The sequence below is a fragment of the Scophthalmus maximus genome, chromosome 12 (genome assembly GCF_022379125.1).
Source record: "Scophthalmus maximus strain ysfricsl-2021 chromosome 12, ASM2237912v1, whole genome shotgun sequence".
Classification (NCBI taxonomy): domain Eukaryota; kingdom Metazoa; phylum Chordata; class Actinopteri; order Pleuronectiformes; family Scophthalmidae; genus Scophthalmus; species Scophthalmus maximus.
The window spans coordinates 17,760,631-17,783,644 of record NC_061526.1 but is presented as its reverse complement, the minus strand read 5'-3'; the positions used below and the strand labels follow the sequence as shown (position 1 = coordinate 17,783,644).

At 45.1% G+C, this 23,014-nt stretch overlaps 1 protein-coding gene and 4 non-coding genes across 5 annotated transcripts in view; 4 read left to right on the top strand and 1 right to left on the bottom strand.

The window, feature by feature from the left end:
* Positions 1 to 2,673: 2,673 nt before the first annotated feature.
* Positions 2,674 to 23,014, top strand: part of wnt5b (wingless-type MMTV integration site family, member 5b) — a 66,411-nt gene continuing 46,070 nt past the window's right edge. The window contains exon 1 of the mRNA XM_035611990.2: positions 2,674 to 3,157. Coding sequence (XP_035467883.2) covers positions 3,076 to 3,157 — 82 coding nt within the window. The 5' untranslated portion in view covers positions 2,674 to 3,075. The remainder of the gene's footprint in view (positions 3,158 to 23,014) is intronic.
* trnak-cuu lies at positions 7,552 to 7,624 on the bottom strand. The gene has a single exon. It is a non-coding gene; the product is annotated as a tRNA-Lys (tRNA).
* Positions 17,318 to 17,429, top strand: trnal-caa. The gene is made up of 2 exons: positions 17,318 to 17,355; positions 17,384 to 17,429. It is a non-coding gene; the product is annotated as a tRNA-Leu (tRNA).
* On the top strand, positions 18,155 to 18,227 carry trnak-cuu. The gene has a single exon. It is a non-coding gene; the product is annotated as a tRNA-Lys (tRNA).
* Positions 18,618 to 18,690, top strand: trnak-cuu. Its single transcript has one exon. It is a non-coding gene; the product is annotated as a tRNA-Lys (tRNA).

The window sequence follows — 23,014 nt, the reverse complement described above, 5'->3', positions numbered from 1 at the left end:
GCATGATCATGTTTTTATGGGTGAGTGATTGAATTAAAACCGGTTTCATGAATTCCAGTGAGACCCGGGTCCCAGTTCCATACTACCAACACAGGTTTGAGTGCAAAGTGGGTCGCTGCTGGAGAAGTCACTTAATGCTCTGCAAACTCAATCCTCTTGATATTCAACGTGTCACAGATTTTAACGTCGTCTGACAATGTTCTGCACACATGAAATTAGGGAGCCACTCACATCTAGGGGGGAAAAGTCATGTCGATTTCTGAGCGGCTACAGTACAAGGATCATTACAACATGCTGTAGGAGAGGAGACAAGATCAGATACAAACACACACTTTGCACCGATAGCGTTGATAAGATCCCACTGATACTGGTGCACGGCGCAAACACAAACAGATGTCCGTGAGATAACGTGCATTTGTGAGCACGTGTGTTGCCAGTCGTGCACGCACACGCAGCGCGGCCTCTTGCCATGTGTGTACTGTTTATGCGAGCGACTGAGACACACGAGGAGCCAGGAGGAGAAATAAAAATTGAGTGACTGCAGAAGGAAGTGGGGAGGGCTCGCGCCGGCTGTGGGACGATTGTGGTTCCAATCATCACACATCACATCACACGTGGGCGAGGAGAAAGAGACGGAGAGGGTGATGGAGAGCGAGAGAAAACAGAGAGATGAGGAGAGCGGAGGGCCGAGACCAAAGCAAACAGCAGCTCCACTCACAACTCACATTCATGGCATATTACATGTTTTCAGGGTAAATAATTAATGACCTCAGTTGTGGTTTGAAGGCATTAACTTGTTTCTTTCACGGCCTGCTCTCTGCATACAGGTTTGGCCTCATTTTCCCTAATAAATGGTGTGTAAAGTAAATAAATTACTGAACTGTAAGTGGGCCGAGTGAGGGAGCGGAGGAGGGTGGGGCAGTAGGAAAATGTTTTGAGGGGAAATAAAAACGACGTGAGAGGAGTGGAGCCCCTAAAATAAGCTGTTAGCCACTGACAGTCCAAACGTCGACGAGCTCTGGTGACATTTTCCGCTTCTTCTTTTCCTCCTCCTCCTGTGACTCCCAGTGCTTTCGGAGAAAGCGTCTCTCCTGTTTGCAGACTGACTGCGATGCCCTCTCCTGCGGTCAGGGCGGCCGAGCGGTCCGAGGCGCCAGACGCAAGGACTGACTCCTTCCTGCGCGCGGGGACTTCTGGTCTCCGAGTGGAGGCGTGGGTGGAAATCCCGCCCCTGACCTCAACTTTAACCTCCAGGTTTCTGTGTCTCCTTTCAACACAAGTTTAATTTCAGACCACAGACTGAGCAAAATCACAAAAAACACGTGGTGGAGAACTGAGTGAACAGCAGCATGGAGGCGTCTGCACAGGTGAATGGACTGTGAGTTCTGGGGACAACATGTCGTGTTAAACCAAGTGATTACCTTCATCTGGTCTTACACGCAGACTTGTGTCATGTGGCAAAGAGGAAATCCAGTTAATCTAAATATCAAACACAAGTCAGGTATGAGATGCAACGTTCTTATATCTTTAGACGCCCTGGGTGAAATAAATATATTTTTTGGTGATTAAACGCGACTGTGTTGTCATGGTGGCCGAGCGGTCCGAGGCGTCAGACTCAAGCACCGACTCCTTCCTCGGTGAAGGGGCTTCTGGTTCAAGTCCCACTCCTGTTTCTCTCCGTGGAGCATCTTCAGCTGTCTTCACAACAGATTGGGTGAGAGACAACTGAAGTTTGACCTCCTCCCGTGTGACTTTGTGGGGACAGCACGATAAGTTGGCACGCTGGTACCTTCACTTTCTCCAGCATCGGGCTCCCCCTCCTGTCGCCAGCTTCAACCCCGGGGTTTCTGTGCAGAGAGTCTCTTTATACCTTTCAACAGGAGTGTGATTTCAGCCCCCGCAGACTGAGCGAAGTCATGAAAACACACGGTGGGAAGAGGATCGAAGAAACTAACTGAGGGAGCAACAGTGAACTGTATAAAGTGTTAGTTGAGTAAGACAGCGCGAGGAACAACGGGAGCGGTCTACGGTGGTCGGGCAGACTCAAGGACCGACTCCATCCTCGGTGAAGGGGCTTCTGGTCTCCGGATGGAGGCGTGGGTTCAAACCCCACTGCTGACAAGTGTTTAACCTCCCAGCGTGTGTATAAGCTGTGATTTCCTTTCCACACACACACCTAACCCTGACTAAGACACATCCTGAGAGAGAGCACGTGGTGGGAGACTAACTGTGACCGACAGTTACCACCTGTACAGGTGAACTCAGTGCGTCTATGAACAGTCTCATTTCGAGGCTTAAAGCCTTTGGACAGCGGAGAGGAGCTTCGCCAGACCCGAGCACTGAGCTCCTTCCTGGGGGCCAACAGGGACAACGGGGACCTCAGGTCTCCGGGTGGAGGCGGCGGTCGAGTCGCACACACGTTTCTTTCCCTCTGAGGGAGATACCTCTCTCTCCCTCCCTGTTCACCGGTGGGCTGGCGTCCGTCGCTCCAGAGAGAAAACTTCTGCGCTCTTCTGTTCCTCTCCTTCTTCTGCTTCGAACTTGTCGCTCGCGTTTCTGTTCGCGTAAACTCCGGAGAGCTCCGGACTGCGCCCTCCCTCCCGCCCCTCTTCCTCTCCCTCTCCCTCTCCCTCCTCCTCCTCCTCCTCCTCCTCTTTTTCCCTGCGTGCGTAATTAGTTGGGCAGTTTGGAAACTTGTGATGTCCGGGGACAGATCTCACTTCATCTCCGACACCTGTTGCCGAGGACGCGGCGGCGCAGGAGAGGACACGTGACACGTGACACGTGACACTCCGCCACAGGCGCGCGCGGCCGTTCGGCACCGACGGGTCCACGGAGGCTGCGCGACCACATCTGCCAGTCCACTTTCTTTTCTTCTCTTCTCTCTTCTCCTCTTCTTCTCTTTCCCCTTTGAAGGTGCAGTGAAAGTGGGGACGTCGCGCTCGCAAAAGAAGGACGCGTGTCTCTCCCTGTCACAGGAGTGCGCCCCCGGCCCCCGCATGGAAACAGCGACCTGCTCGTAGTTTCCACAGCAGCCGGACAGAGAGTCACACTTTTGGGACTTGAGCTCCCTGGATGGTGGGAAGGAGAAGAGGAGGAGGAGGAGGAGGAGGACGAGGTTTTCTTGGGACAACGGGATCCGAGCACCGCGGACCAGGTAAGACGTTTTCCGAGGAGGCCATTGCATCTTCATCACGCAAGTGTTCTACACATCTGTGATCGTGAAGTCATCACACATGAACCACCCTCCTGGTCCACATGGGGTCCTGAAGCTGACCTCGAACACTGCTGTGAGAGTCTGAGGAGTGTGTGTGTGTGTGTGGGTCTGAGGCTGGTTCACTCTTGGTCCACTTGGTTTCGGACTTTTCTTCTTCTTCTTCTTTTTTAAGTCCCCACAATGTTTCCGCTGTCACAGTCTGAGCACAGAATGGGCTCATTTCATGACTGTTGGCGTATGACAACTGCAGTGTGTGTGTGTGTGTGTGTGTGTGTGTGAGAGAGAGAGTTCTGCCAACTCCATCGGTCTGAATGAAGGCAGCCCTCTCGCTTTGCGGTGGGGACCAGGACTATTTTCGGTCGCAATGTTGCACAAATGTCTCTGTCAGCGGAGAGAAGCCGCTCCAGACGCTCGTATCTCAACTATGGCCTCTGACTGGTCACACTGGCACGGAGAGTCTGCGAGGGGACTGTGGTGTTATGAAGGCCAGGACAGAAAAGCGGTCCTGCGCGGTGACGAGTGGAGGGTGCAGAAGCCGGGGATGTGCCAGATGATGCACTGGCGTGGGCCCTGTGTGACAAGCCTTCTGTTGGGACCGGGGTCAGAGAGGTCAGCTGCAATAGATGCCCCGCATGAAGAAGAAGGTCCTAAACCGTACAGTGAGGACATGTTGTAGTTGTTGCTGTAGATTTTTATGATGATGTTATAACTTGGAAAATGTTCCCTCGGAAAAAAAAAACCCCTCAACTGTAGTGTTTTGTTTTTGAAGTATACTTTATTCCCCATAAGAATAAAGGATTGTAAATCGACCAATGTTAATGTAAGTAATGAACAAAACAAAATACACAGTATGCGCGCGCGCGCACACACACACACAGTATTTACTCTTGGCTTTTATGGGATGGTGATTTCATGTAGGAGTTTTGCCCGTGTGTGTGTGTGTGAGTGTGTGTGTGCGTGTGCGTGTGCGTATGTGTGTGTGTGTGTGTGTGTGCATGTGCGTGTGTTTTCTCGTTTGGCAATTGCACATTCACAGTTCAGTCACTGGTTAGTTTACTTTTGATTTTATGGTGACCCCTGACCCCAGCTCACACACACAAATACTCAAGATCCCCTTCACTAATTATGTGTAAGAAATTGTGGCAGAGCAAAACTTTAAGTTTAAGTTTGAGCGCACGTAGCTCTTCTAGACACAGCAGAGGAAAGTGAGTTTCTCTGTCTGTCAGCACACGTGGAAGCAGATCAGATTCATTATCAGGCACGATGGCTGCGGAGGTCGTCTCTGGCGGTGGGTGACGTCTCCGGTTCGCTTTTCAAGGTTTTAAAGTCTAAAACCCATATGAGCTGTGGAGCAGACTGACAGCCGCGCTGATAAACCCTGCAAGAGGAGAGGAAGTGTGTGTGTGTGTGTGTGCGTGTGCGTGTGTGAGGGTAGATGGTAATGTTAGATGTGTAGATAGAGGTGGTGAAAAGTGTTGCTGTCAACACGTTTGCCATTAGAGAGAGATAATCTCTCCTCCTCCTCCCTCGCTGTCGACCAAGTCGACTTCTGTTCTTTCTCTTCCCTCCCTCTCACTCTTTCATTCATGACATCACTTTTGTCTACTTGCCTCTTTTCGTCACCGCCGCACTGTTTTGGACTTTGTTTTTTCTCGCTTGATGCTGTTTGCATCTCTCATTTCACCCTCGCCGCATGAAATCTCAAAACATTTCCTCAGTTTAACTTCATCTGAAAAGTTGAACTGTTTTGGTCACGTTACTCACTTTCAAAGGCCATTAGACGGACCCAAGAATGCCTTTGTTAACGGATACCTCACTGAGTGCTTGGAAAGTTGACATAGATGAATGAAATATCCCAGATGAAGTAAGTTTTATTTATCTATATTCTGAACATTTCCTCATTGTTATTTTTCTCTCAGTCTGCCATCAAACTGCTGAGGAGATCTTTTCTTTAACCAAACAGACAAGAGTGTAAGAGGACTATATGTGCGTGTGTGTGTGTGTGTGTGTGTGTGTGTGTGTGTGTTGTTACAATGGATTTGGAAATAAGGGAATGTAATTTAACATCACTGAGACACAGCAGTGAAGTGAATGTGTGTAAAAGTGTGTGTGTGCAATACAACTATCTGAGAGGTGTGTGTGTGTGTGTGTGTGTGTGTGTGTGGGTGTGGGGGGGGGGGGGGGGTTCTTCAAAACTAGATTGTGTGTATTTTAGCCGACTGGGAGCACTAATGACTTACTTGGATACACACACACACACACACACACACACACACACACACACACACACAGGCAGTGGTCGATGTGAAGTGGATGGCCTCTCCAGCTCTCCAGTTGAAGAGACAGTATTTTAAACACTCATGTCTGATTGGTTGACTTGAATCCTGGGAATTCCTCCCAGAGCAGTGTATGACAGTGTGGGTGTGTGCGTGTGCCCGCGTCCATTTAGTCAATCAGCTCTGCATGAAGGAGCTGAATTAGATTCCACGACAGTCGTTGCACATGGAGCTGAAACCATCAGTCGATTAATCAACTGGTTGAAAATGAATTTGCAAAGGTATCCAAAATTACTATGTATTTCTGCATGTGTGTGCCCTCAAAATGTGACCCCCTGGGTGTTAGATATGGTGTCTGTATTCTTGACGCCCGTGTGTGCGTACGTGCGTGCGTGCGTGTGTGTGTGTTAAGGTCTTTCTGGGCTGGTGGTTCAGGGCTATGCAGTGATGTCATTGGGGCGGCAGGGTGGGGTGACATGGGGTTAGAGTTTGGCAGAGGTCCCGACTCCAGCAGTCCACAAAATGGGCCTGACCAGTAAGTATGCGACCGTCCCTGCTCGTCTGTGTGTGTGTGTGTGTGTGTGTGTGTGTGTGTGTGTGTGTGTGTGTGTGTGTGTGTGTGTGTGTGTGTGTGTGTGTATGGTCAGTGGTAGCGGTCAGTAGCTGTGTGTGCTCACAGTGTCCCACACTAATAGTCAACGTGGTTTATTGGACACTTTATAGACCCTGAACCTGCTTTATAAATCCGGCGGTTGGTATCTGGGGACAGTCGCAGACCAAGAGGCCACAAGACACACAGCATCAGACCAGAGCAGCTGCTGTTACCAATCCCTGTTGGTGTTACTTGAAATCCAGTCTACAAAAGCAATAACAACTATTTAGTTTTCCCATTTTAATTGCAATTTAAAAGCATCTCTACAAATACATATACTTTAATTAAATTCTTCTGTCAGCTCTGCACCACGACTCCTCTGCCACCTCACGTCCGTCAGCTGGATTCTATTGGACTGTTCAAATCTCTAATCAAAATGCATCTGTTCACCCAACATTACTTCATCATATCTTTTTGATCTGCTGTTTCTTTCTTCTATGGCGACCTGCTCTCCCCGTTCCTCTCCTCCCGTCCTTCTGGTCCTCTCAGTAGCCCTGATCCAGCATTGATAAAACTATCAACAGCACACCTGCACTGCACTCTGAGACACACACACACACACACACACACACACACACACACACACACACACACATCCAGTGTAGGCTGTACAAAACCTCTCTCTGTCTCTCTTTTTACTTTATCCATCTCTATCAGATCGAGACATTTTCCATTATTTACTCAAATGTAACATGACCAAGTTAAGTTTTTATTTGGGGTATTTGTTGCTGTTTTTAATTAATCCAACATATATTATAAAAGGGAATGTCACACTCAATATACGGATATGAAACTCACTGAACTATAAGACTTTACTGACTCAGCTGAGGTATTTCTATATAAGAGACCTGAAAACATGCCGTCAGTCAGTCGTCAGAGACCTCGGGTGCTTTCACACCTGCCTTTTTTGGTCTGGACCTGTGGACCTTTCTGTTTGTTCTGAACCAAAATAGCATTGTGAAAGGTGCCTTGGCCCCCGATGCAGACCAAAGGACCAACATTTGGTCCAACCAAAAGTTGGTGTTGGTCTTGGTCTGGATCAAACTGAACCAGGGTCGGGGTTGTTGTTTTGTTGAAAGTATGATTTCTGTTTTTAGCTTTTCTCTGAAATGAACTGACTTCCATTCTCGTAAAACCACTACGGCCCAACGTGAGGCTCAAAACCACGACCTTGAGATTAAGAATCTCACGCTCTGACTGGGCAAGTCAGGCTTTGTGGCATTTCCCATGTGTCACACACAGACTAATCATAAATTAATAGATGCGTTGCAAAGATCTTGGTAATGGGTAGTTTAGGCAGCATAGTGATCACATTCTTAGAGGGATTGTCTTGTCAGAAATGAATTTGAGCTTTAGGGTAGCTTGATAACTCCTTTAATAACCATCTTCCATCTTCATAATAGCCCCCCCCAATGTGGGGCTCGAACCCACAACCCTGAGATTAAGAGTCTCATGCTCTACCGACTGAGCTAGCCGGGCTGTTTGTCCCATAAATGCATCATGTTTGTGGACGCCTCAAGGTTATTCACTCTCCTGCAGGGACAAGTTCCCGATGATGCGATGGTTTACTGTCAATTCCATTTCAGAGAGGCAGTTCTGCTAGAAAAGTCTTCCTATTCATAGGGAGTTGTTGTTTTCTTACCTGTCACATCTCGTGAATTTGGAGGTTTCAGAAAATTCTTAGGGTGTGAATACCACATGACGGCTCGTTCATACTGACTCAACCTCATGAGTGAGTCATGCCGTGTGTGCAGTGCTATGTTAGTATATGTAGCCATGGTTTTTCTGGGACCGGAGGAATCTGTTGTGTTGTTTCTACATAGAGCTGACAACCCACGTGTTGTGTAACAGTAACTGTGGCTCAGTTTAATTTTATCTGGAAGTATTGTTTATCATCAAGGTGCTAGTGTGACATGTTCTTACTGTTTTTTCCGAATGACCTTAGATGACTCGATAGGGCATTGTTGACTGTGTGTCCTGCACCGTCCCGCCGCAAATCATTTCACCATGTCACTGTCAGAGAGTCAAAACACACCAATGAGTGAAGCTGTCAAATGGGTGGTCTTACACACACACACACACACACACATATGCAATGAAAGCTGTACGTATTCTGCAGGTTGAGCATGTCCATTGCAAAAACAGTCGATAGTGTGTTTGTGCGTGTGTGTGTGTGTGCGCGTGTGTGTGTGCGTGTGTGTGCGTGTTGCTAAGCGCATGTGTGTGTGTGTGTGTGTGTGTGTGTGTGTGTGCGTGTGTGCGTGTGCGTGTTTGTGTTTAGAGGATTGAGAGGGAGCTAGTTGAAAGAGAGGGGGGTAGAAAGCAGAAGTCCAGATGCAGAGAAAGAAAGAGTGAAGGTAATAAAAAAGAGTGACAGACAACGTTCAGTCAGTCAGATGAGAGGAAACGCTGCCTCTTACTGGTCGTTGTCTGCTACTACAACAGATCAGAGACAAATCAAAACAAGATATACGAAAAAACTGAGTTCTACATAACTTCATATTTATGGCATCATGGTTTATGATCACTGCTGCTGATTTACTGGTGGGAGATATTTACAAATTGACGGGGACAGAAAATTTCCAAATAATCTTTCACTGTCTCTGAATTTGACGTGTTTGTGAGTCATACAACCCAAGGTATTATATTATGATCATGTAAGTGTTAGTGAGTTTTAAGCAAACACATTCACAACAAGAAAGCCACCTCACTCTCTGTGTCCCAGCAGCTTTGGTGTTTTTGAATTTTAGAATTTTTTTTCTTGTCATTTTTTGTTTCTCGTCTTTCCTCAACCATTTTCTTTTCCCATCAGATTTGTCCCTTGCCTTTTTTCTCTGGCGTGTGTGTGCGTGTGTGTGTGTGTGTGTGTGTGTGTGTGTGTGTGTGTGTGTTGGAGGAGGTGGTTATAATATAACGAGATTCCCAGTGCCCAGGTGCTCTTTCTAGATAATTACTGAGTGTATTTTCTGTAGCCAATTTCCAAACTGAAGCAATACCCAATCGGTCAGCACACGCATACACACACACACACACACACACACACACACACAGACGAGAAAGAGGGACAGAGAGGATCGAATTAAATCTATTCCCACTATCTTGTTTCTGATTCCAAGCTCACCACTCTTCTCTAGTTCCTGTTCTCACAGTTTTTTTCCCCGTCATTCTATCACCAGTCCTGTCTTTGTCTCTTTCTCACTCTTGGACATCCTTTCGCTTCCCCTTCACCTCTTTCTCCCTTTGTCCTTTTCCATCCTCGTCAATTCTCTGTCTTTTTCCATTTTCCATTCTCCCTTCTCTTTATCCCACATCTCGAAGGATCGACAAAGCATTAGTCCTTGTCTGGAGGAAAAAAAACAGAGAGGTAGCAGACAACATTGATTTACACACAAACACACACCCGCCCACACGCACACATTTTTTTGTTTTTCAAAACCCATTCATCTCTGATTGGCTGAAATGATTTATTAGGAAGTGCACTGACTAAAGCTGCCGTCGACTGTAGACTAGACTGAAAGGACCAGAGCACTGCATCACTGCATTGCGTTAAAAGGCGACACTGACTCTTTGCCAGATGAGCTTTTTGGATAACAAGGAGACGACTTTACTCTCTGTCCGTCCAGTTTATTTGGGTTTTTGTGACACCGAGCTACTTTATACTGTCCACAAGCTGCAGTTAAATAAATTGCTGACCAAAACCATTGCTCAAACCTAAAATGAAAGCGTCTTTCTTATATCATGAATAGACAATAGGCATTAAATATTAATCTACTTTTGGAAAAGGAGAGACGGCTGTACTTTGTAGTTACACTGGCGACAAACCCAACATCCTTCCCCAATGTACCTTGAAAATCCTATAGTTGCTGCCTTCTTGTACCATGTCATCATGAGAACTTCATTCAAGTGAAGTAAATCTATACAATTAAAGTCAAATATTACCAGTCTGAAAAAGGCATTGGAAAAAAACATTAAATCCAGAATAAATCTGGACAAATTGACCTTTGATTGCCATGGTAACCCTCGAGGAGTCCATATTTCAGACTACACAATGTCCCTAAACACATTATTATACTCGAGTAGTTATTTCTTTCTTATGCTGACTTTTATGCCAAAATGTTCATATTTTATTACAAGGCTCGAAAAATCCTCTGCCCAGCTGTGCGTTCTCTGTGTGCCAACAGTGCCACAAGCTTGTAGTACTGGAATAAAAAATGAAATAAAACTGTTTGCTTTGGACAAGATCCTTGGTTTGCAGATCTTATATTGACATTTTCCTCTGAATAGCAGGTTGCTGTTGTTGTTGCTGCATAGTCCAGTACTGTTTCAACAACAGAGAGCATTTGGAAACACGCTGAGCCACAAATGAGAATACTCCTTTTCATAAAGCGCCTGAATCTCTGTGTTTGGATTAATGAGGGACAGAACAAAATCTTAATCTGAGACGGGGACTGAAAATCTCCACAGTGAACCAACAGTGATCTCCAATCTGAGCCTCTGCTGCTCTAACAGCGTATACTCTCTGCAAATGTTTGGACAGAGAAGAGTTAAAAACACTTGTGCCTCGCCGTATCTCCTGGATTTCATCCTGCATATTTTAACACATGCAGCAGCATATATTTCACACCAGCGTCTGCCACTGCTGAGCTGCTGCGTCGTCTGTCAAACGTGCACGCCGCCTGAATCGAGATCAGACTTGTGTTATTCGTTACGTCCAATAAATGCACGGGGATCTGGTCTCGCCGGCATTTGGTGCCAGGACGTTCTGTCTGCATGCGGCCACTGGAACACGTGTGTCAGTGGACCTCATGGACGTCATGGACAACAGGACCGTGTGTGTGCGTGCGTGTGTGTGTGTGTGTGTGTGTTTCATTCAAATGCATTGTTGAAAATGTTCTGATTTGTATTTATATAAATCAAAAAGGTACTTATTCACCCTATCTTCCTAGATTATTGTTTCTACTAATTCTGACATAATGAAGGTCCTTGTGGACACATTGCATTAAAACTGGTACAATTTTCATTTTTTACAATATGGAAATGTATGTCATTTTGGCGGATTACAATAATCAAAGTGCTACTCATCCTTTATTTCTTTTAATTCTTGTTTTTTTGTTTGTTTGTTGTTAATTTATGTGTTTTCCTTTTGCTATGGCAAACCTGTGGCCCTTTCACAGGGGTTTACAAGACACACACATTAAACACACATAAAAAAAAGTCTTCTTAGCTTCATCTTCCAGGCTTTCTTCTTGTAGCCGGGAATTCAATTGTTAGTTCTCAAAAGTTGTATTTTCTTTGGTTCAGACAGTTTGAAGTTTTGAAATGTGCTGCTGCAATAACCGTGGACACAGACAGATGGCGCTACATCACTGACACTCACCACTGACATACTGAAAGGGAGAGAGGAGGAGAGAGACGAGAGCAGAGAAGGACAGGGGTGAGAGGTCAGAGGGGGAGATGGAGGGATGGACGTGGTGCAGAGTGAGTCAAACAGAAAGATAGAGAGGGGGAAACTGAAGGAGAGGGAACGTTAGGAGAAGAGGGTGAGGAGATAAATCGAGACATGGCAGCTACAGGAGACATTTGAAACACTGGTGTGAATTCTCCCCCGCTCGTCCTTTATCCTGTGAAGACTCTTTTTGTTTTAGCTGCTTTCACTGAATTAATTTCAGGAGGCAGGGCCATCTTTCTTCCACCCCTCCTTTATCTCACTTTCCTTACCCCTCCCTCCCTCCCTTCCATCTGACCACTGCCCCTCTCCACCCTCCCCTCTGCCATTATGCGTGGTTGGTTGCAGGCCATTTGATTCCTCTCCAGCAGGCCTGTACCATTAGTGACCAGCAGGGGAATAGTTGTTCTCCGCATGCAGCTGGGTACAGTTGTGATGCTCTCTCTGTCACTCTGTGTGTGTGTGTGTGTGTGTGTGTGTGTGTGTGTGTGTGCAGAGCTATATTCAGTGTAGGCCTCAGTGTAGTCACATGTTCCACACACAGAAGCTGTTGTGCTAACACCAGGAATGATAATTATGGAATTTTACAGGATAACTCTGGTTTATTTATTTGATGACATAGCAAATGATAAATCAGCTGATTAATTGATAGAGGATCTTATCATTTGTTGCAGCCTTTATCTTCACCAACAATGACAACAGTCAAAGCTCATTACAAGCCCTATAAGTTCTAATAGACTGTATTGTATGCACATTGTTTGCAGGAACAAAAAAAAACCGCACACACTAGTGCTGCTGTAGCAACAGTAACAGTCCGGCCAGCAAAGTGTGACTCAACAGAAATCTATTCTTCTCCATTGTTTCTTATTTCTCTTTCCTCCTTTCCCCATCACTGAATACAGACACACACACACACACACACACACACACACACACACACACACACACACACACACACACCCTCTGTGGGCGCTGTGCCTGGAGAGAGGCAGCATGAACTGGGCAAGGAGCTCCAGACAGATCCCTGCGGCAGCACAAGCACCCTGAAAGTCTAGAAGAAAGAAAGAAATATTTAAAAAGGGAAGGGGAAAAGCGGGAAATGGGGTGTGGGTGGAAAAGAGGGGGAAGGAGAATGATTAAAAGACATGTGAGGAGAGGGAGGATGAGGAGAGGTGGGGAATTGAGTGGAGATATGATAAAGAGATAAGAGGATGCAAGAGCAGGGGAGACATGAAACCAAGGAGAGGGTAAGAGAGGAGGGAGACAAAAGGAGATTAGAGAAATAGATCAATAGATAGAGAGATACAGAGAGAAGAAGAAGAAAGACACAGAGAGGGGAAAAAGGGAGAAAGTGTGAGGCCAAGAGAGAAAAAGAGAGAGCTGGGCAGACAGCCAGCTCTCCCAAGAGAGAGAGAGGTCAGAGCAACGGACACATCTCTGGGGAGACCGTGTGTGTGTGTGTGTGTGTGTGTGTGTGTGTGTGTGTGTGTGTGTGTGTGTGTGTGTGTGTGTGTGTGTGTTTGTGTGTGTGTGTGTGTGTGTGTGTGTGTGTGTGTGTGTGTGTGTGTGTGTGTGTTAGACAGCGGCGAGGGATGGGAGGGAGGAGGAAGAGGAGAGCAGTGGAGCGCAGAGAGAAAGAGGAGGACTTGTAAAAGATACAGGCTGAATGTCTGAAGTGTGACCTTGGCAATCTATATCTGTGTGCATTTTTTTTTTCTTTTGTACTCCACTGAAATGCTGGTATTATTCTATTTATTCTTTTAGCCACACAAACCCCATCAAAGAAGACCAAACCAACTGTGTGATAGTGCGTCTCCACTTTCCAGTCTGTGGCAGTCGCCAACCAGCCCATGAATCTTAAACCATGTCTCACAAATATAAAGTTTGACTTCAAACAAAACAAGCGTCAGTAAATTCTTAAAACAGCTGGCCACTGTAGGTTGTGGCGAACGTTACTCAAACGGGAGTAAATAGCTTGATAAAAAGACTGAATTATTGTTGGGTTTCACTCGCTTCATTCAGCCAGTCACAGTTGGCTCTGGTTGACTCATTCGGTGTTTGGTATTGGGTGGGAATTTCTGTACCTATCCCACCACCGTGTTTTTCAGATGTCACAGAAGCTGATTTAAGGAGGAGGTATCTTCTTTTCACCTCTTTAGTTTTTGTGTGTGTGTGTGTAGCTAAGTAGCTGTGTCACACTGGGAGTCCCGCAGACTCAGCTCAGATTTCCTCACCTGCTTCTCTTGGTGGCAGAAACAGCTACTACATTCTATTGTATTAAAAAATCACTGTATGTCAGTGCGACAGTGAGGCTCATTCATCTGTTTCGAATGTGTTTGGGGGGCAACAGTGATGCTCTGTGGCGCAGTATGACTGTTTCATAGGATCATGTGCAGAAAAATATAGACTATCACCAGGCCGATGCTGGGAAAGGCACAAAGAACAACAGTGAAGAGAAGTTGAATCCAGAAAGTATCTGTCTCACTGTTTGTATAACACTGAGGGCATTGTGGGTTATACCAGGACATCTGTGTGTGCGAGCGTGTTCATGTTCTCTCTGTGTGTGCAAGGGCAGCGCAGGTCATAGAGTGCCGTGTGTGTGTGTGTGTGTGTCAATAACAGTATCTGGAGGCCGCGGGATTACGTGACCTTGCATGCCACATGTGCTGTCTTCCACTCACTCACACACACACACACACACACACACACACACACACCCACCCACGCATACACACACACACACACACATACACGGATACTCAAACAAACACAAAGCCCCATGAAATCTTCTGTCTCCTAAGGGTCTTTATGGGGCTCTTGCATTGGTCATGGAGAGCTGGGAGAAGAGCGGGAGGAGGAAGAGGTGTACGAGGTGAAAGGAGGAGGGAGATGAGATGTTGGTCAGTGTGAAAAGAGAAGAGTAAAGAAGACATGAATAGCAAAAAGAGGCACATGTGGAAAAACTAACCCTTTCTCCTGCACAGTACATTCACTGTATATGCTGCTGATTTCCTTTGCCAAATACGATATGGAGGAACTGGCATTGGTGGAATTGTATGACATTTGTGCCTGAAATATTGCAATCGTTGGAATCATTTTTTTCCCAACACAGGAAGTGTGACTTCCATATTATTCACTTGTCATAGAGAGAAGGTTTGGGTGGATGATTTGACTCCAGAGAGTGAGGTTGACACCATGTGTCCCGCGTGTTGGTTACCATCTAGAGGCTGATTACTGTAACATGAATTAGATTGTATTGTCACCAAGTAAAAATAATTTATCGTTTATCGCCATTTATCGTTTTGCACGTAAGAGACAAGGCTGAGAGAGAAAATGTAAAGACAGAGCAGACAGAGCGAGAAGAGGAGGTGAATCTAAGAAGACGGTCAGACTGGGGACGTTATTTCAGCTGCTGTGTGTGTGTGTGTGTGTGTGTGTGTGTGTGTGTGTGTGTGTGTGTGTGTGTGTGTGTGTGTGTGTGTGTGTGTGGTATCAAGGACAGGTGGACATGTCTCTGTTATCTTTGCCTACATCTCTGTTCTTCCTCCCACTCAATCAATTCCGAGTGTCCTTAGATTGTATTACAGAATTTAAAGAATTGTGTTTTTGTGTTTGCATGGGTGTTTATGTGTGTTACTGGTGTGTTTCATCGGTCTTATCAGTACAATCAATACACTTGTTCTGCACTGTGTGTGTGTGTGCGTGTGTGTGTGTGTGTGTGTGTGTGTGTGTGTGTTTAGCATCTGTTTGGGCATGTGTCTTTGAGTCTTCATACTTGTCTGTATTTGTGTGTCTGTGCTTGTGTTTTAGCTTGTATATGTGTGGGCTCACGTTGCTATCCCTCATCATTTGTGTGTGCGTGTGCGTGTGTGCGTGCGTGTGTGAGCCCCAGTGAGATCCAGCGAGCATGACGGAGAATGACAGGTTGATTTATGGCGAGGCTATAAGTAGAATGACTACTGCTGGATAGAGAGAGAGGGAGAGAGACGGAGACAAAAACACGACAGAGAGGGAGGGAAGACGAGAGGCTGGACGGAAGGAAAAAAAGATGGTGGGGTGAGAAAGAGAGAGAGATGAGGATGATGAGGGGATGCGGAGGAGGCGAGGACAGAATGACGGAGCTAAAGAGGCAACAAGAAAGACAGAAAGGGAGAAGGAAGGAAAAGAAGGACAGGGGTCAGAAAGGGACTGATTGGGATTGTGGGAAGGGGAGTGAGTTGCCTTTTTGCATGGAGCTCAGAAAGAGGAAGAGGAAATAAAGACGGGCTGTGGAGAAGTGGTAGAGTTGTGAAGGAGTCTCTGAAATGACAAGCAGCAGCGAGTCTCTATGGGAAAATAACATCTCCACTGTTACATTTTTGACATTTAGCTGATGCTGTTCTGCAGAACGACTGATGAAGGGACAACACTGAGTTGCATGATGGGAAACGCAACACCTGTGTGTCTCTGTGTGGGATTAAGGTGGGAAGAGGTTCGACGTTCTGCCCAGCGACAGATTGAGCTTTGAAAAATGAACTTGTGAACTTCAAGCGGGGCCGGAAAGTCAAAGGGTCACTGCGAACATATCGTCATATCATGAGACGATGACCATCGTCTCAATTAGAACATAACTGCTTGACCAGACAGTGAACCAGTGATAAAAACCTTAGATTTGATTTGTGCTTTATTTTGAAATGTCAAAGATAAGAGAGAGCGTTCACAGAGGAGCTTTTGATTTGAAACAGCAGAGGTTCAGTGTATTTTCCAATGGGCTAATTCAATCTGAACTGTGTTTCTGAAATTCAAGTGTTGTTTGGATGAGGTTTGTCTGTCTTACAGGTAAACAACAACAGTCTGAACAGTCACACACACAAATACACACACACACACACACACAAAAACCTTGACTGACCTATGTTTCAAATCCCTCTTGGTTGCCAGGTTGTCATGGGACCAATTGTTCAGGCAGGTTTTGTGTGTGTGTGTGTGTGTGTGTGTGTGTGTGTGTGTGTGTGTGTGTGTGTGTGTGTAAAAAACACCAGTTCAACTAGCAATTTCAATTTTTTTCCATTCCTCAGCTCTTTTCATCTCTCTTTCTTGCCTTTTATTTCTGTTTTGCAGAAGAAACTATTCTCATCCTGGTCTCTGCCCTCAGGTAAAAAAAAAAAGAGGGAGAATGTCAAAAGAAATCAGGAAAGGCAATAACGAGTGTTTTGAAGAGAGCGAGAGAACGATGGAGGAGGAAGAAGGAGTGTGAGAAATATGAGCGGGAGAGCTAGATAGAGACAGAGAGAGAGAGAGGGAGGGAAAACACAGTGTTTGATCTCTCTCCTGGGGAGCTGGTGCTGGCATTTTGCCAGAAAACCCCACAGCGCACATACACACACACACTCATTTAGGTCTAGCTGGCCTGCTCCAGGGCTTTGTTGATTATTTCTGCTGGGAGGATCAAAGACGTCAAACACCCCCCCATCGTCCGTCCATCCATCCTTCGGTTATCTGTCCGTTCACCCGTCCATCTGTCCAAGTCATTCTTTGTCGCATCACCATCCTTTCTTCTATTGGATACATAGACAGATAGACAGAGAGACAGACAGACAGATAGATAGATAGATCGATAGATAGATAGATCAATAGATGTCCATCTGTCCAATACTGGCAAGTAAAAAAACTCCAGCAGAAGACGATGGTTTAAGGCAGTCTTTGTAAAGTCCAGTCTGACGTTGGTGTGTCCAGTGTGTCCAGTTGTCAGGGTGGCCGAGTGGTCTAAGGCGCCAGACTCAAGGGTTTACTCCTTCCGGAACAAAAGGGACTTCTGGTCTCCGAATGGAGGCGTGGGTTCAAATCCCACTCCTGACAGTGGTTTTATGTGCAGATTTCATCCATCTGATATTGTCTGGAAAGAGCCAAAAGAAGCTGTATATGTATTATCATGTAGGGCTTCACGAACTTTACAGCGAACACAAGTGGCAATACAGCTTAAGCGTCTTCCTTCAGGAAAAAGCTGGGACAAAAAGCGAAACCCCAGACACGGCAGGGTGTGAGGAAGGACGGCTCAGAGAAACATCCACTTGAATAACTTTCGACTGTGCAGCTCGTCCTTCGTTTTAAAAGCTGAATGTCTTCAGCTTCTCGAGCTCAAGCTTCTCCTTCTCCACCTGTGACATTCTCTGTCATTTCGTATTTAAGGTCCGGATCTTTTGTCCGATCGCGGCGTTTTTGGGAGCTGTCCGCGGTGCTGACTTTGATTGTTCTCATGTGTTGTGGCGTTGCCCTGTGAGCTGTCCACTTGTGATGGGATCACTCAGACTCAGACGGATGTTAATACACGGTCTGAACAGGAGCTGGAAGTGACCTCTGACACAAGGATACATCTGATTAAAAGATTCTAGAGGTTTCGCGCGCACCAATCAAACGGTATGTGTTTCATCTGATTCTGGAACGTGTGCGTCACATATGATGAAACACATATTTCATAGAATTAGAATCATGAATTTAAACAACAGGCTAATCTTTCTGATGAAATGATGAAGGGGTCTTGCACTGTCTCGTTTTTGGACGTGATGTTTTTTATTATATAACATGCCCGGCTAGCTCAGTCGGTAGAGCATGAGACTCTTAATCTCAGGGTCGTGGGTTCGAGCCCCACGTTGGGCGTGGTTAGTTTTAAGAAGAGGGATAAGCACATGTCTGGTACTGACAACTCCCCTAGTGAACCTGTTCAGACGCATTTGTCAGAAGAGTTTTTCTCTGGTACATCATGTGCCTATGTTCCCATATCTGTGTCAATGACACACACAAACACATTGGCATTGGACTCATGTTAAAGGAAAGGAAAAAGCATGAAATGCGCATTTTAACTGAAGTCACATATTTTCGAATCGTCCTGAAACAGCTTGATCTGTTATGTTTTGTTCATCATGCCTATAACCTCCGGCCAAAATTATGAGTGGTCTTCTAGTTAAGAAAAACATGCCAATCATAATGATTGAGGTGTCTTGTTAGCAGTATTTTCAGTTTTTTTGTGATATATATATGTAGTAGAATGCCCGGCTAGCTCAGTCGGTAGAGCATGAGACTCTTAATCTCAGGGTCGTGGGTTCGAGCCCCACGTTGGGCGACAGTGCTTTTAAAGGGCTGTTCCCGTCAGAATGGATAGTAAAGCCCGTGTCGTCCACATGAAACTGTGAGATTTCAATGCGTCCTGGGCCAAACTGAAGGCACGTCTACTCAGCTGACGTCCTTTGACCTGCTGCGGTGGCATATGAATTCATAGTATTCTCACAACTTTACATATGATTTCTGATCATACTGAGGCCTTTTTCTTTTAGAAAAGTTTATATACAAGTGTAGCGGCGATAACTTACAAGAGTGTAGAAACCACAAATATAGACTCTGGCCTCTGTTAATATCTAATTTAACTAAGCCGAGTACTGAGGGGAAGCTCTGTGTGGAAGCAGAGATTACTGTAATGTCTAACTAGTTCTGAACAGATAATCAGCTGGGCAAAGGTTGAGCGCAGAGCAAAGGAAAGAAATATGTTGTAAAAGTTATATCAGGTAGAGTTTGTCCCGTTGTGCTTATAATCTCTGACTTTGAAATCATAAACTTGTGCAAAGTTGTTTGTTTAATGTTTTAAACTGTCTAAAAGTAAATGAATGAATGGATTGTACTACAGGGCTGTTTTAGGTCTTGGGTAGAAATTTTCAAGACTCCTGTGTGTGTTGTCTTTGTAATCCCGTTTATCCAGTGTGTGTGTGTGTGTGTGTGTGTGTGTGTGTGTGTGTGTGTGTGTGTGTGCGTGTGTGTGTGAGTGATGTCAGCAGCTGCCATCAGCAAGGTCAGGGCCACGTGTGTGTGTGTGTGTGTGTGTGTGTGTGGGGGACAGTTTGGAGACACACTAACATCTTCAGCTGCTGCTCAAGTTGTAAAAGAGACATCATCATTATCAGTTACTGAACATTTCTTTCTTTCTACATCCTACATCTATCTCATCTCCCTCTTACTTTTCAATATGTTTCTGTTTTTCTTGAAATTATCCATGTTGCTGAAAATCTCCTCTTCCTTTTTTCCCTCTGCGACTGTAGTAATCACACCCGTCAGTGGCTGAATCAGCTGCTTATGAATTCTCTCTCTCTCAGTCTCTCTTGAGCCACGGAGCCTTAAGGTCTAACCTCCCGTTGAACTCCCATAGCTTTGTGTGTGTGTGTGTGTGTGTGTGTGTGTGTGTGTGTGGTGACTCTCACCCTTCACCTTATGTGCATACCTGTCTGAACTTACAACTCAACTCCATCTTACTGTAATAGGACTATCTATGTATCTATGTATCTATGTATCTATCTATCTATCTATCTATCTATCTATCTATCTATATATCTATGTACTTTACTTTTCCCTCCTTCTTCTCTGGCTCCTTTCTCTCTGACTCTTAGGCCTCTGTGCCTAAGGCCGGATGTAAGGGTCATTAAAGGAGCTGTGTGTGTGCGCGCGTGCATGCGCGTGTGTGTGTATGTGTGTGTGTGTATGTGTGTGTGTGAGTGTGTGTGTGTGTGTGTGTGTGTGTGTGTGTGTGTGTGTGTGTGTGTGCGTGCGTGCGCGTGTGAAAACGAGGGCATTGGCCCTTCCTCCCCTGTCTAAAAAGGAAATACCAAATTACTAAGGGCCTCTTTCGCTCTCTCTCTCTCTCTCTCTCTCTCCCTCTCTCTCTCTCTCTCTCTCCCTCCCTCTCTCTATCTCTCTCTCTCTTATCCATGCTTCATATGATCTTATTGGAAGCTTTGTCAAAAATGGAAGAAAGCTAATTCTTCAGTTCCTGTTACACGTAAAAATATAAAATATAAACTGGTTCTTCAGTGTGAACTGTGGTGACATTGGTGGGCATGTTGTTGTCGATGCAAGGCTTTGTTTCTTTTCTTTTCTTTTACATACCACTAAACACATTTGACATCCTTTCATTGTGTCCACCTTTGATGATAAGTCCATGATTACAATGGTTCTGCTCAAAACTGGGGGGATCCAATAAAAGAATGTACACAATAAGGTGAATCTTGGAAAGGAGCTGGGGACCAAACAGATGCAACATTTATCACCATCTTCCTTTCTTACTTTTTAGATCCGTGTACTAACTTGTACTTGTGTACTTAGATTGAGCGTTGCAATACTTAGATATGGATTCTTGAGATTAAGTATTTTATTATCATAATGGTGGTCTGACCAAATTTGAAATTAAATCATGAATACAGGCTCTCTTGCAGTAGATTTGTCATATTTGAGGACAATCATGCAGCACTGAATGACCAAGGTGAACAACACAGATCCACGTCAGACGTCACTAAATTTAGACTTAAATGATACAAGAAAAAGAATTAACGAATAAAGGACAAGAAAGAAGAGAGGCTCATAGAAAGAAGACAGACAAGGACGGCAAGCAGAGCCTTGTGCGTGTGCTTATGTGTGTGTGTGTGTGTGTGTGTGTGTGTGTGTGTGTGTGTGTGTGTGTGTGTGTGTGTGTGTGTGTGTGTGTGTGCTGGAGGTGTGCCAGGGAGCCTGCTAGCCAGCCAGGCTGAGCTGGAGGGCCCCTGCTGGGGGTGGGGGGTTCAGGCGAGCCCCCTGCTGCCGCTGGCCTACTGGAGCATGCTGGGAAAGAGCGAGGGAGGAGGGAGAGGGCAAGAGGAGGAGGGGCAGTATCCAGGCAAAGGGGGAGAGAGAAAGAGAAGGAGGGAAAGAGGTGGAGACAGACAGACGGATAGCCATGGGCAAGAGAGGAGGAACAGATGATGTTGATGCAGAGGGAGAGGTAGAGAAGGTAAACCCAGCGCTGGAATGTGAGAGGAATGCAGGGAATGGAGGAGTTTTCCTCTGGCTGGAAGGAGAAAAGGAGAGAAAGAGAGAAGAAGTTGGGAGGGTGGGGGATCCAAGACCTGAGGCCCTGCAAAACTCTCCTCTAATTTATTCCCTCCCTCTTTCCTCCACTTTCACTGCTGCTCTGTAGAAACTCCACAGATCCAGATGTCTTACGTGACTTTTTCACCAGTTACTCAGATCAGTTAGAGATATTAATTCAACGAATAATAATAATAATAACCTCCGGTAAATATACTATCCAGGGAAATGTATGAAATGTGTTTGTTTTGCTATTTTTCTTTGCAAAACTGGCCTCATAAACAAATATTTAGTATTAAATGTAACATAACCTGTTTTTTTGAGTGAATACCTGTCTGAAGAGGCTTTCTGCCTTTCTGTAAGTGTGTGTGTGCGTGTGTGTGTGTGTGTGTGTGTGTGTGTGTGTGTGATGATCTATAGTATTCCATGCCGTGTTCACTTAAAAGACTTTTTAAATATGAATAGCATCATCATGGAGAGACAAGAGTGTGTGTGCATGTGTATGGGAGGTCGATACAAAGATAACGTGTGGGTGTGAGTGCACATGCACATGCACGTGTGAGGTTTGTTGGATAGCTTTCCAGTCATATTTCCTCCTCCACCTTCAACCTCAGATTGGCACATGTGGAGCAAATCATTTACAATCATGTTTCTACCTACTCACGTTGCCTTGTTTGCTCTCACTTCATTCTCTTCCTCTTTGTTTGATAAACAAAACGGCTCATGAGACACAATATTTTCGAAAGCAGTGATTGTTCAGATTTACAGTACAAGCAAGCTGATCTATTTCCTTTGGTTACAGTCAGTTTCACTGAAATCAAGAACTTGTTTTCAAGAGAGACCTGGCAAAAATAACAAACAGCTACAGAATGTGGTATTCAAGAGACAACACATATAAAGTCAGACAACCAACAATAATGTGACGAAAAGAATTGATAAAAACAAACAAAGGAAATGTCAGATAATAAAGTTTTGTAATCTCAAGGGAAATTAAACTGTCTTGATAGCTGTTTGTTGTTCATCCCATCTAAAAGATGTATAGTATCTGAGTTCTGCCGCGGTTAGTGCAGACATGTAGGATGTCTAAAATTAGCGCCGTAGTTATAATATTTATATGAAAGAAGAGATAGTTCGGAAGCTTTGACAGTTTTATAGATTCATATCATAACATGAATAAAATTTCTTAACACTAAGGAAATCTTTGTTTTAAGACACAGAAAACAATTGTTCATGTATTATTTGCCATTTTTAATAAACCAATACTGAGGTACAGTTGACATCTATAAAAACACAGCCATTTAATTCTGTACAGAATAACTAGTCTAATTTTAAAATATTCAATATCAAACATGAATAACTTTCAAACCAAGTCACACAAAGCATTTGTATGAATCAGAAAGAGTAACGTGTTATTATGTTATAGTCAGGGCAAAAGTAGATGTAGACAATATCATGTCTATAGTTTTATCGTTATTTAAAACAAGTCAGTGACAGATAAGTGATATCTCAAAAGCATTAAAAGCAGACTAATGATGAACACAGCTGGGACCACTGGCGTAAAA